Below are 13,089 nucleotides of genomic sequence, written 5' to 3'. Positions count from 1 at the left end.
AGTCTTACTAGCCTAAAGGAGGACAGAGTTCAGGGCAATCATGGCCCCTGACAAGCAAAGGGAGAATTTTAAAAAAAAAATTTTTTAAAAGAACAAAGGAGAGGAAATTCCAAATTCTACCTATAAACTTTGCCTAAATCAGTGCTGACTCCAGAACCATTTATATATGGAAAAAATACAGCTAAACATAAAATAACTGGACTGAGATATCAGCTGCCTTCCAAGAGGAGGTTTATTTTTTTGAGTCACACCAGGTAAATTAATTGCTAAAATAAAAACATTGACACTTTTTAAGAAATATAACAGATTCTAGTCCCCAAATGTCAGATAATAACCTAAAATTACTCAACAGATGAAAACTCAGGAAAGTGTCAATGACAACAACACACAGTGGATAACAACCTCAAGCTAACCCTGATGTTGGAATTAACAATTTTTTTTAGTTGTCTTAACTATGCATAGTAACCTAGAGTAAAATACGCCTTAATGAAAAGACAAGAAATCTCAGAAAAGAAATAGAAACTAAATAAAAAAAAGAAAATTCTAGAACTGAAAAATTTACTGGACAAAGGTGAATAACAGAATTAATAAAACAGGCTGTTTTGATTATTATAGCTTTGTAGTACTGTCTGAGGTCTGGACAGGTTATATCCCTTGCTTTGTTCTTTTTGCTCTAGATTGCTTTGGCAATTCTGGGTCTTTGGAGTTCTATATAAATTTTAGGATTATTTGCTCTAGTTTGGTGAATAATGTTATGGGTAATATGATAGGCATTGCATTAAGTTTGTAGATTGCTTTGGGTATTATGGCCTTTTTAACTATATTAATTCTTCCAATCCAACTTTAAGATGGATCAATATAAATGATTCAATCTAAGTGCAGAGAGAAAAAAGACTGAGGAAACATGAAGTGCCTCATAGGTATGCAGGACAATATCAACAAGTACATCAATATACATGTAAATGTAGTCCAAGAAGGAGAGAGGAAATGGTGAATAAAAATATTTGAAGAAATAATGGTTAAAAATGTCCCAAATTTGGTAAAAGACATAAATTCACAGACTCAAATGCCCAGCAAACTCCAAGACAAACACAAAAGAAAATTATACCAGGGCACATCATAGTTAAATTGCTAAAAACCAAAGATCAAAAGAAAATCATGAAAGAAGCCAGAGAAAAATGATATGTAACTTACATGTGAGAAATGGTGAACATTCCACTGACTTCTTATGAGAACTTATAAAGACCAGAAGACAGTTAAATACTTTTAAAGGGCTCAAAGAAATAACTGTCAAGCCAGATTTCGATAGCCATTGCATAGATAATTCAGTTTATAACCTATGTTGCAGTCTCCCTCTTTATGATTGTTTCACTTCCTTGCCCGAAGGCCCCAAAGATTTTTTTCCTTTAAAGTCTGAAAAGGCCATTGAAAAAATTTCACACCCATTACTACTGACGATTTTTGAAAAAACAGGAATTAATAATGCAGTAGGTATCCTTTAACATGGTCCCCATTGATCTCCGCTATCTGGCATTCAGGCCCTCATGTAACAGCTACCCCTCAAGTGGTAGCTAGATCTAGTGGTATACTTGTAACAGACAAAATTTAGCAAAAGTGACAGGATGCCACTTCCACAATTAGATTAGAGAGAGACTACAGCCCTGTCTTACATACCCTCTCTTGATCTTCTGCTTGCTCACTCTGATAGAAGTTAGCTGTCATGTTGTGAGCTACATAACAGTGGCTAAGTGGCAAGGGACTAACGAGTCCTCTGGCCAATAGCCAGCTAGGAACTACCGGCCTTGGTCCAACATCCTGCAGGGAATTAATTGAATCCTGCCAACAACCACATGAGTGAAAATAGAGGAGGATCCTTCTGATCCTTCTTCAGCTGAGCTTAAGTCAGCAGCCCAGGGCAGTAACCTTGATTCAAGTCTTAAGAGAAACACTAAAGTCAAGGCACCCAGCTAAGTCAAGCCCAGATTCTGGACCTTCATAAAACGAGGGAATAAGTGTTTATTCTTGTAAATACCCCTACATTTTAAGTAACTATATTTTGGGGCAATCTTCTAAACAGCAACAGATAATTAACAAAAATGGATATTTACTTAACACAATAGAATTGTGCTAACTGTAAAGCAAGCACCTTTCTTAGTGGAAAAGACATGGAGGCATTCCCACTAAAGTCAGAAAGAAGACAAGGTTGCCCACTACTTCGAGTACAATTTTACACTACTCTGTAAAGTGACTAGCCAATGGAATCACATTAGAGAGAATAATTAAAGATTTGGAAAAGAAGAAATAACACTATCTGCATTTCAGACTTGACAGTACACATGGAAAACTCTGGAGAATCAAGAATAAAACTAACTAAACTAAAAGATTTCAGGAAAGTAGCAAGATACAAAGTTGCACAAACGAATAATGCTCCTCTATATAAAAAAATAGCAGAGTTCCCGTCGTGGCGCAGTGGTTGGCGAATCCGACTAGGAACCATGAGGTTGCGGGTTCGGTCCCTGCCCTTGCTCAGTGGGTGAACGATCCGGCGTTGCCGTGAGCTGTGGTGTAGGTTGCAGACGCGGCTCAGATCCCACGTTGCTGTGGCTCTGGCGTAGGCCGGTGGCTGCAGCTCCGATTAGACCCCTAGCCTGGGAACCTCCATATGCCGCGGGAGCGGCCCAAGAAATAGCAACAACAACAACAACAACAACAAAAAGACAAAAAAAAAATAGCCAGTAAGAAGATATAACAGATAAGAAAAATCATTTACATAGCAAAAATATTAATCACTTAAGAATAAACTATTAGAAATGTTCAAAATTTATACAAAGAAAACTATAAAGCAGCTATTAAGCCTATTAAGGACACAAAAGTAAAAACTATTTAGACATCCTTGTTCTAGGAAATATACACTGACGTATTTAGAAGTAAAAGGCCATGATGTATTTAACTTACTCTCAAAATCTTCACAAAAAATACACATATAACATAAAGAGAATGAAAGCAAAAATTTGATAAAGCAAATGGGGTAGAACATCACCAAAGATGTTTGAATTAAACCTAATCCAGAGAAACAATCAAACAAATCCAGCCATCTACTTCAGAAAGATATTTTGGGAGGAAATTAGGATAATTTAAATATGAAGTATATATTAAATTAACATTACTTTTCTCATGCCTAAAAATAATATAATTATATGCAAGAATGTCTTTATTCTTAGGAGATCATGCTGATGTATTTAGGGTAAAGTACAATGTGTGAGCAAGAAGAAAGGGAAGGAAGGAAGATGAAAGGGAAAGTAGAGAGAAAGGGTAGAAAAGAAGAGAGAAAGCATATGTGGCAAAATGCTAAGTGATTAAATTTAGGTGAAGACTGAACAGCTGATCCTTTTTTTTTTTTTTTTTGTCTTTTTGCCTTTTCTAGAGCTGCCCCGCGGCTTATGGAAGTTCCCAGGCTAGGGGTCCAATCTAAGCCGTAGCTGCTGGCCTGCTGGTCTACGCCGGAGCCACAGCAACGTGGGATCCGAGCCGCATCTACAACCTACATCACAGCTCACGGCAACGCTGGATCCTTAACCCACTGAACAAGGCCAGGGATTGAACCCGCAACCTCATGGTTCCTAGTTGGATTCATTAACCACTGAGCCACGATGTGAACTCAAGAGCAGATCCTTGAACAACATCTGTTTGAACTGCACAGGTCCACTTACACTGATTTTTTTCAACAAATACCTACTACAGTCTACACCATCTGAAGTTGGTTGAGTCTACAGATGTGGATCTGTGGGTATGGAGGGCCAACTATAAAGTTATACATGTATTTTGTAAGCAGGTGACACCTCTAACCCCCACATTGTTCAAGGGTCAACTTGCACATGAATGGTCAACTTGAATGGATGGTCACTGTACTATGTTTTCAACTTTTTTGTTGGTTTGAAATTTTTCAAAATAAAAGGGTAAAAAGGAAAGTAACAGAGACTCAGCTTGAAAATGAAGGTGTAAAGTCAGCTTTCTTTACTTTACCTTCTGAAAATTATACCAAATAATAAAAGGAACAAGAAAAAGCATCACAAATTCCTCCTTCAACAAAAGTAGAAGAGGAGTTCCCGTCATGGCACAGTGGTTAACGAATCCGACCAGGAACCATGAGCTGTGGGTTTGATCCCTGGCCTCACTCAGTGGGTTAAGGATCCAGCGTTGCTGTGAGCTGTGGTGTAGGTCGCAGATGCGGCTCGGATCCCGCATTGCTGTGGCTCTGGCGTAGGCTGGTGTCTACAGTTCTGATTAGACGCTGGGAACCTCCATATGCCCCAGGAGCAGCCCAAGAAATGGCAAAAAAGACAAAAAAAAAAAAGTAGAAGAAAGCTAGAAAGAAAGGGAAGTATAAGATATTGGAATCTCTTTTCCTTAATCAATAGACACTTAAAACTGACACACTAAAAAACAAAGGTGTAAACATTATTTAGCATTATGGAGGCAATCATGAAAATAACTAAAACAAATGAAGTGTGCAGGATGTAGGGAAGGAGGCTTTTAGTTATATTTTAAAACTTTTATACTGTCAGATTATTTCTATCAGTATCACATGTAGTAGTAATAGTAATAATAACACTAATATTCCAATTTCATGGACTATCCAGGATCCTGTGAAAAAGATGCTGCATCCAGAAAAAAATGTATCTTTCATCATCTTCATTACCCTGAGGTGATATTTAAAACACAAATTTAAATGGTAAAATACCTTAAAATACTATTGGGTTTAGCAGAACTACATGTCTACCTACATGAACACCATGATCATGATACCAAAAAATAGCCTGATACATCAAAATTATATTTCCTATTATTCAAATAACTTAAAATTATTTTCACTCTTGTTTTTTGAAAAAAATTTAAATAAACAGACTCACAGTTCCACAAGGTTTGGAAGCTTCTGAGCAAGGTTTTCTGGCTGAAAATTAAAAACTCAGAATTAAATTTTATTTTTGAAAGACATATAAACATTTCTAAATAGCTTAAACACAAAGTACTACCTTTCAAAAGGGTGTAAATTTTGAGAAAATGTGAAAATAATAAATCAGCAGGTCTGGGTTTATGCTTACATAGACCATACTACAATTTAAATTGATAAATTGGAACACTTAAAATCAATGTCCCTTGGAGAAACCAGATCTCATATTCCACAGTCATGGAGGAAATGAAAATGCTTTTAACAGACATAGGCAGAGGGAATAATACCATGTGACACCAGAGCCAGAGATTGGAGTGATGCAGCTACAAAGCCAAGAAACACACCACTGGCAACCCCCAGAAGCTTGGAGAAAGGAACAGATTCTCCCTCAGAGCCACGAGATGCAAGCAACCCAGCCCATACCTTGATTTTGAACTCCTGGACTCAAGAACTGTAAGAGAATAAATTTCTGTTGTTTCAAGCCACCTGGCCTGTGGAATCTGCTATAGTAGCCTGGAAAACTAATACCTACCCCCACCCCATCGCACCAAAAGCCCAAACTTTACTCCTCAGGAGAGAGTACTCAGAATCCTAGAGGGCCAGAAACCAAGACCTAACTAAACAGGATAAGCAGAATAAGATGGAGCTTCAGGTGACCCAAGGGAGTGTCACATTTGGCCCAGGGGCTACATTTGGAGTAGGAGTGTGCTGTGCAGGGACAGGAAACTGGCCTTTGGGAGAAGAAAGGAGATGGGTCTAGATCTCCTACACAGAGTCATAGCCCTTCAAGAACTGGCTAATCCATAAAAAGAATCCTAGAAAAATTCCACTCACAGATAGAAAACAGACTTCTTTCTGCTGGGGGCGCTGGGTAGGAGGAAAACCTCCTGTAAACAACTGAAAGTCAGCCTGCATCTCTCACACATGCACATGCACACACACACTGGGTTCAAATTTATGCAAACACAGAGACAGAAATTGTTAAAACTAAAGGAGCACGCTGAGCCAGTAGTAGTACTGTTTTTATTCTACATTAAAATATACTGCAAAAGTAAGCTAGATATCAGTAACAAAGAATCAGAATGGCTTTGTAAAAGAAATTAGGTCTAACTTGAGTCCTGAAAGACAAATACAAATGATCAGAGGCTGCGATGGAGTGGGGAGGAAGATGGTTCCAGTTAGCTTTCTAGGCAACAGAAGCAACATATGAAAAGGCAAAAAAGAGAAGTCCGTTTATGAAATCACAAATACAATCATTCCTGCTGTAGTTCCCCAACAGGATTCATGACAAAATCTTTTATTTTCAAAAATCCTGTTGTAAAAACAACCGTGTCAATATAAAATTAAAAGTTCGGGGAACTATAAAGTTTTAGATTTGTGACAAGTAATTTTTCTTACAGAACTTAAAAGAGTGATCACCATTAAGAAAAGGACTAGTGTTGCTCTTCTCCATCTACTTTTGTATCATTTGAATTTTTAACAATATCATCTATAATTTTAAAAATTAAAATTACACTTGAAAATGTGGTATGCACAGTATAAACTGCTACGTAATTGAGTAATCAATCATGATATGTGCAATTTGGTTCTAAACACTCAATAAGAGAAATGCCATGAGTTTGGTATTTCTAGGGCATAGGGTATGAAGGTATATGGTTTTGCAGAGAGTAGCAAGGAAAAGATCACTAAGGGCTTATATTTTATACTGAGGGAAAACTTTAAAAAAAAAAAAAACCTTGAACATGATTTATTTTTCTAGTTAATTTTAAATAAGAAAATAAAGTTATTAATTTCATATTGGCATACTGATGTATTTAAATACTTAGCAACAGTATTCAAGCCCTTTTGCAATAACCAAATAGTACTGAATACGAATATTGTCATGAAATCAACAAAGTATTTACTGAGTGCCCACCTTTGATAAAACCCCTTTAATTTTCAAATGCGAAAAGCTGTGTTTCCTTTTCTCCCATTTTTTGACAATATTTTCAATGAAGTCCTTCATGACAAGTTTTTCCTCAAATGTTGCTCTTGAATCTGTCCAAATCCCCAAAATGTTCCCTTTAGTAGTGGTACCTCCCCTTGTAAGAGGAATATACTCTTCCACTTATGGGCATACTTACAAGCATCCTAAGCAAACTAAAGCACTCCCTGAGTGGGGGTTGGGTGAGAGGTAAAAGGTTGTTCTTCTAAAAAAGGAAAGACCTGTCCAGAAAAGAAATGCTATTAGACCCTCATCTAGTTTTATCTGTTACAATATCAATATTCTATCTTGCTAACTAGAGGGCTCATGGTCATTCTTTCCAGATGTTTACTAGGCTCCATCACACAGTACTGTAATTTTTCCATGACAAGCTTATTAGTTCTTTTGAGCTATTTGTCTATGCACACAATTAAGCACTGAATGATGTTTCTCCTGCCATTAGTGCCTCACTCTTTATTAGTATGTACATCATGTTTATATTTAAAAATAAGCATACTAACCTAGAGAAAATTGCAGTTCATTAGAATACTGGGTTTAAAAAAAAACAAAAAACACTTCTTTGAACCTGCCCCCAAAGCCTAGTAAATAATCACCCTACTGCACAGACTGTGGCTGACACCTACTGAATATTGTATAATATCATTCTCTCCTTTCTAGTAGCACATTTTAGCAATGTAACTAAATAGTATAAGAGAAATACTACACATTTTGATTTTTCTATTTCCATAGTTCATGTGAAGTAAGTAACAGATTAGACAACACTATGTTAACATCAACATTTTTGTTACTCTGTGGATAACTAAACTCTAATGCTGGATTACAGATGCCACATAAACTAGTTTATTTTGACTCATAAGATTTAGTCTATTAAGTCTTAAAATGTTTTTAAATTTTAAAATCTTAATAGATAGAAGCAATAATTTTAAAGTGCCTTATAAAACTACTATTACAATTATCTCCTTTTTCACACTTTTGACATAGAAAAGTTTTAATATAACCAAAAAAAAAACCCACAAAAAAACAACAACAACAAAAAAGGAGTTCTCTGGTGGCTAGGCTGGCTAAGGATCTGGCATTTTCAATGCTGTGGCTCAGGTTCAATTCCTGGCCTGAGACCTTCCACATGCTGTGGGTGCAGTGAAAAAATAATAATAATAAAATAATAATGAACAACCTGTACCCAAGTTCCTTGAATATGAATACTTCCTAGTAAACTAATCAAAAATTGCTTTATAAATTAAGCTAAATTTCTCTTCATTAAATTTCACATCTCATACTATCACTTAACTGAATAATTTTTCTTCACAAACAACATAGAAGTAAATTTAGCAGGCACAGTTATTATAAAATTTACCTCAAATTTTGAAACTTTGATTCTTCACCATATCCTTTTACAGAAAACTTTCAATCACCTTAAACAGGAATGTTCTAAAATTGTGTATCTTGCAACAAATATTTCAAATATGTTGTAAACAACATGTTCGGTCATGTTCTCTTGTAGTCACTGTGTACCACTTACTCTTTTCTTCTCCTTCTGGGACCCTGGTAGGACTGCACTTCTCTCTTCAAGCTGGACATGGCTAAATGACTTGCTTTGGCCAGCGAAATTACATCAAAGTGGAGGCCTTGGAGAACTTGAGCAGGAAAGGTCCATGGTGACCTTTGTCAGCCTTCGTCTCTGGTAAAGCTACCAGGAACCAAAGTCTCCAAGAGATCTGAGAGAGTAGTGCAGTGTGAACTACAAACCACTGTGTTGTTACAAACCACTAGGATTTAAGAGTTCAACAAAATTTGCTCCATTCTACCTCTAAGAACACATTTGAAAAAAAGTCATAAGGATAAACAATGAGATCCCACTGTATAGCACAGAGAACTATATCCAATCACTGTGACAGAACATAATAGAAGATAATATGAGAAAAAGAATATGTATATGCATGACCGAGTCAGTTTGCTGTACAGGAGAAATTGACAGAACACTGTAAATGAACTATAATAAAAACATTTTCTAAAAGGTAGTCAGTAATTGGCAAATAGGTGTAATCAAGAAGTTAACACTCTTTCCACTGTATATCAGTAATTTTTGAGATTAATGCAAGTGATTTCAAATTTTATACATAATTTAATCACATTTTTCTTACATTCTAGTAATAAAGAGAAGAAACATTTTCAATTAAATAGATGATATGAATTTCTACCTTCCTGATTCACATGCTATTTGGGATAGGCCTCAGCTAGACAGACAACATTTCAAAGACAGCTCCTACTCTACCATATTCTGTGCCTCATGCTTTATTCTGCTTTTGTTTTTGTTCTGTTTGCAAACAATAAAGAAAGAAGGTCAAGAACCTGAGGTAAAAAAAAAAAGGTCATGAATTAAATGCATAGTTTTTAAAAGTAGTTATAAAAAGTAGAATGAAGTCAGACTCTACCTCACATCATATACAAAAGTTATTTAAAAATTAACTAAAAATGGATTAATGACTTAAAATCATAAAACTCATAGAAGAAAACATACGGGTAAATTTTCATGATCATGGATTTGACAATGTAGTCATAGATATGAAAACAAAAGCAGGAGAAACAATAGGAAAAATACATAAACTGGACTTCATCAAAATTTAAAAATTTTATGCATAAAAGGACATTTTAAGAAAGTGAAAAGGCAACATATAGAATTGAAGGAAATATTTTCACATCTTATCTGATAAGGGTCTAGAAATAATTCAACCCCCCCCAAAAAAAAAAACCCCAAGTGAAAAATGGGCAAAGGATTTGAAAAGACACTTTTTAAAGAAGATATGCAAATGCCCAATAAGCACATGAGAAGACACTCAACTTCATTAGCATTAGGGAAATGCAAACCAAAATCATGAGGTACCACTTCAAAAACACTAGGATGGTCATAAATTTTTTCTTAATGTAAAATAACAAGTGTGGACTAGGACATGAAGACACAGGAACCCTTGTACATTGCTGGCAGTAATGTAATATGGTTCAGCCACTGTAGAAAATAATTTGGCTGTTCCTCAAAAAGTTAAACATAGAATTGCCTTAAGATCCCACAATTCCACTCATATATATATTATATATATACCCCAAATAATTAAAAACAGGTACTCAAACATGCTCATAGTAGCACTCCTCATAGCAGCACTGTTCTCAATAGCAATAACGTGTTCAAGGCCTCTCCAAGGAGAGAAAACTCAAAATTCAAAAAGCCTCTGAGATAAAAACTACCAGACCCTTAACGTCCCACCTGTCTCACTGTAATTGTTACAATGTTCCTAGGGACCTCCCCACCCCAAAAAAGTGGTCTACTCCTTCCTTCCCCCTACTGGGAAAGGTATGTGGCCCACTCCTTACCCCACCCCTATAGGGATAATATACACCCCCAAACAACCAGCAAGTGTATCCAAAGATCCCATCCTTCCCCAACCAACCAGCAATTGTTATCAGAAGACTCCATTTTCCCTAGCCAATCAGCAGGTCAACAGGTCTATGGTAAGAACACTCCTTGCACTCCGTTGTCTTTGGGCTATAAAAACAGACACAACCATGAGCCCAGGGTCCTCTCTCCCTGATTATCAGGAAGTCGGCCCACTGTGTTAACATTGTCTCTTGTCTCAATAAACTCGTCTTTTCTACACCCTGCTTTGAATCCAGAAAATTCCTTTTCCAGCTACATGTAGAGACCACAACAGAAACAGTCCAAATGTCCATCCATGGATGAACAGATAAACTGTGGTATACACACACAGTGGAATCTTATTAAGTCATACAAATGAATGAAGAAATGATATACACTACCACTTGGATGAATTTGGAGAACATTTTGCTCAGTGAAAAGAAGTGGATACAAAAGGTGACATGCTGAATGATCCCATTTATACGAAATATCCAAAAGAGATAAATCCACAGAGACAGAACACAGATTGGTGGCTGGAGGGCTGGGGTGTGGAGGGGGATGGGGAGAAATTGCTCCCCATTGGGAAAAGGAGTTTTACTTTGGAGTGATGGATATGTTTGGAACTAAAGTGAGGTGGTTATCGCACAACACTGTGAATATACTAAATGCTACTGAATTTTTCATATTAAAATGGTTAATTTTACACTATGTGAACTTCACCTCAGTAAGTTATTTTCAACTTTAATAAAGTTAATTAAGTTTTAGTACTGAAGGCAAAAAGCACTTCATTCAAAAGTCACCATACATATACTCTCTTGTTGGATCAATCAGTCAATAATTTGGTGTCACTGCTTCTGAGCAAGGATACTACAAGAGTTAAATACCATGCAGCTACAGAACGACCACGGTAAAACCTCTTTTACTGTCAGGAATATTAGCCCATTCCTTCTCCAGTATTTCTCTTCCTTTACATACATTATAAAGCAGTATCTCGCAACAGAAAAATCAAAAACCCTAGCAGGCTAATGCGAACAGAGAGATAAGTAGCCCCACCTTTCATTTCCCACAGAAGCAGAAAGGCTCTCCAGAGTACTAGTCACCAGTTGTTCCCCAGCATTCCTTAATACTGACTCTCTTGTCTCTTAACTCACTTTCCAATAACTACTTATTTTCCCCTTTAAAATTTCTCTCCAAATAAACTCTAAGCAGACAAAAGAGTATGAGCCTTGCCTTAACACTTGTCATATTTCCTAGAGACAGAAAAACACAGCGGATTGTCAATACCTGCATCTACTAAGATCAAAATCTCTAACAGTTAAGTTCATTTCTTCTGAAATGAGTGACACAAAGGAATGTTATTAAATACGGTTTTCATTTAAATTATCCTAGAAAGCCTGACACACATTTCACAGGGACAGGAGCATGGGGAGAAGGGGCAATAAGAAATAGGTTTAAAAGCATTAATAGCTCACTAACCCCTCTTGCTAAGAGAAGACTACTTCTAGCAAGGGCTGTGCAATCACTGATAGGTCAAGTATCACCAGAAGTTACCAGTGACATCTTGTTTCCCAGCAAAATGTAATGACTACACTGTGCGAATAACAGGTAATCTATTCATAAGCAATACAAAAAGATAATCTCAAATTTTTATCAGTGTTTTATGGAAAAATGTAAATTTTAATTATTTGAACATGCAAGCATAACAGCTTTAGGTTTGGGGGGACTGTTTCTTAAAAAAAAAAAAATGAAAAGCCATGGCAAATACCCAAATATCTTGGAATGCAGCCACCAAAATAATGACAGGTATTTTATTTTGCTCGTTAAAACAAAAATTTCAATGGAACTTCATTGAATACGAGCATTACAAACATTAAAATAAAGTCATTTCAAAAGGGAAGGAAAGGGGGGAAAAGTGAGCGAAGGAAAAATTTTAAAAATATAGACAATTTTTGTTTCTGAAGTTGTCTTTGAGGTGCCTCTTTTGGGGGCAATAATTTTCTTTACCAGTCTGTTGCATAAACATAGAATGGCAGGTTGACTTTTATGATAAAAATGAGTCAGTATTATGATTTTAATGTATACTTCTTTTTGTTTTTTTCAGTCATACACACAGCAGGTCCAATAGAACTTTCTATGATGATGAAATAGTCTCTATCTACACATCCAGTATGGTGGCTACTAGCTACATATGCCTATTAAGCACTTCAATTGTGGTTACTGTGACTAAGGAATTGAATTTTCAGTATTATTTCATTATAACTTAAACTTTAGTACCACATATAACTAGTAGTTATCATATGAGAGTGCAGAATTCATATCACAATACCAATTTTTCACTTAAACTCGTTCTTTTAGATCTAAAACATAAAAGTACCTAAGTAACTATATGAATGAAAATTTTTATAGATTATTTTCCTTAGAAACAATGAAGTATCTGACATTTATACAGGTTAAAATTTTCATCCTAAAAACATAAATAAATATTAAGTGTCTGCAAAACTGCAAGTGTTTTATTGCCACATACACAAAGACATATTTTTTACTTAGCAAAAACTCTTAAAGAAAATATGCTCAAAATAAAAAAAGACTGTACAACTGATATATTTGCAAAACTGAAATATGCAAAATTGGGCCTCTGTGTGCCCCGGTTCTGCATGCTTGGATTCAACTAACCACAGATAAAAATATTCAGGGGAAAAAAATTCCAGAAAGTTCTAAAAAACAAAACTTGAATTTGCTACACCA

The 13,089-nt window shown here is 35.9% G+C and overlaps 1 protein-coding gene across 4 annotated transcripts in view; it reads right to left on the bottom strand.

Moving 5' to 3' along the window:
- The window catches only part of LRRC28 (leucine rich repeat containing 28), a 225,859-nt gene that overhangs the window by 193,417 nt on the left and 19,353 nt on the right, over positions 1-13,089 (bottom strand). For all 4 annotated transcript variants that reach the window (XR_007133125.1, XM_047766807.1, XM_047766806.1 and 1 more), the window contains exon 3: positions 4,911-4,951. Coding sequence is in view for 3 of the 4 variants with exons in the window: in XM_047766807.1 (XP_047622763.1) it covers positions 4,911-4,951 (41 nt within the window). In the remaining variant the exon portion in view is untranslated. The remainder of the gene's footprint in view (positions 1-4,910; positions 4,952-13,089) is intronic.

The sequence above is a fragment of the Phacochoerus africanus genome, chromosome 2 (assembly GCF_016906955.1).
Source record: "Phacochoerus africanus isolate WHEZ1 chromosome 2, ROS_Pafr_v1, whole genome shotgun sequence".
In the NCBI taxonomy this organism is placed as follows: domain Eukaryota; kingdom Metazoa; phylum Chordata; class Mammalia; order Artiodactyla; family Suidae; genus Phacochoerus; species Phacochoerus africanus.
Note: the sequence above shows the minus strand (reverse complement) of the source record. Positions and strands in the feature narration are given on the sequence as shown.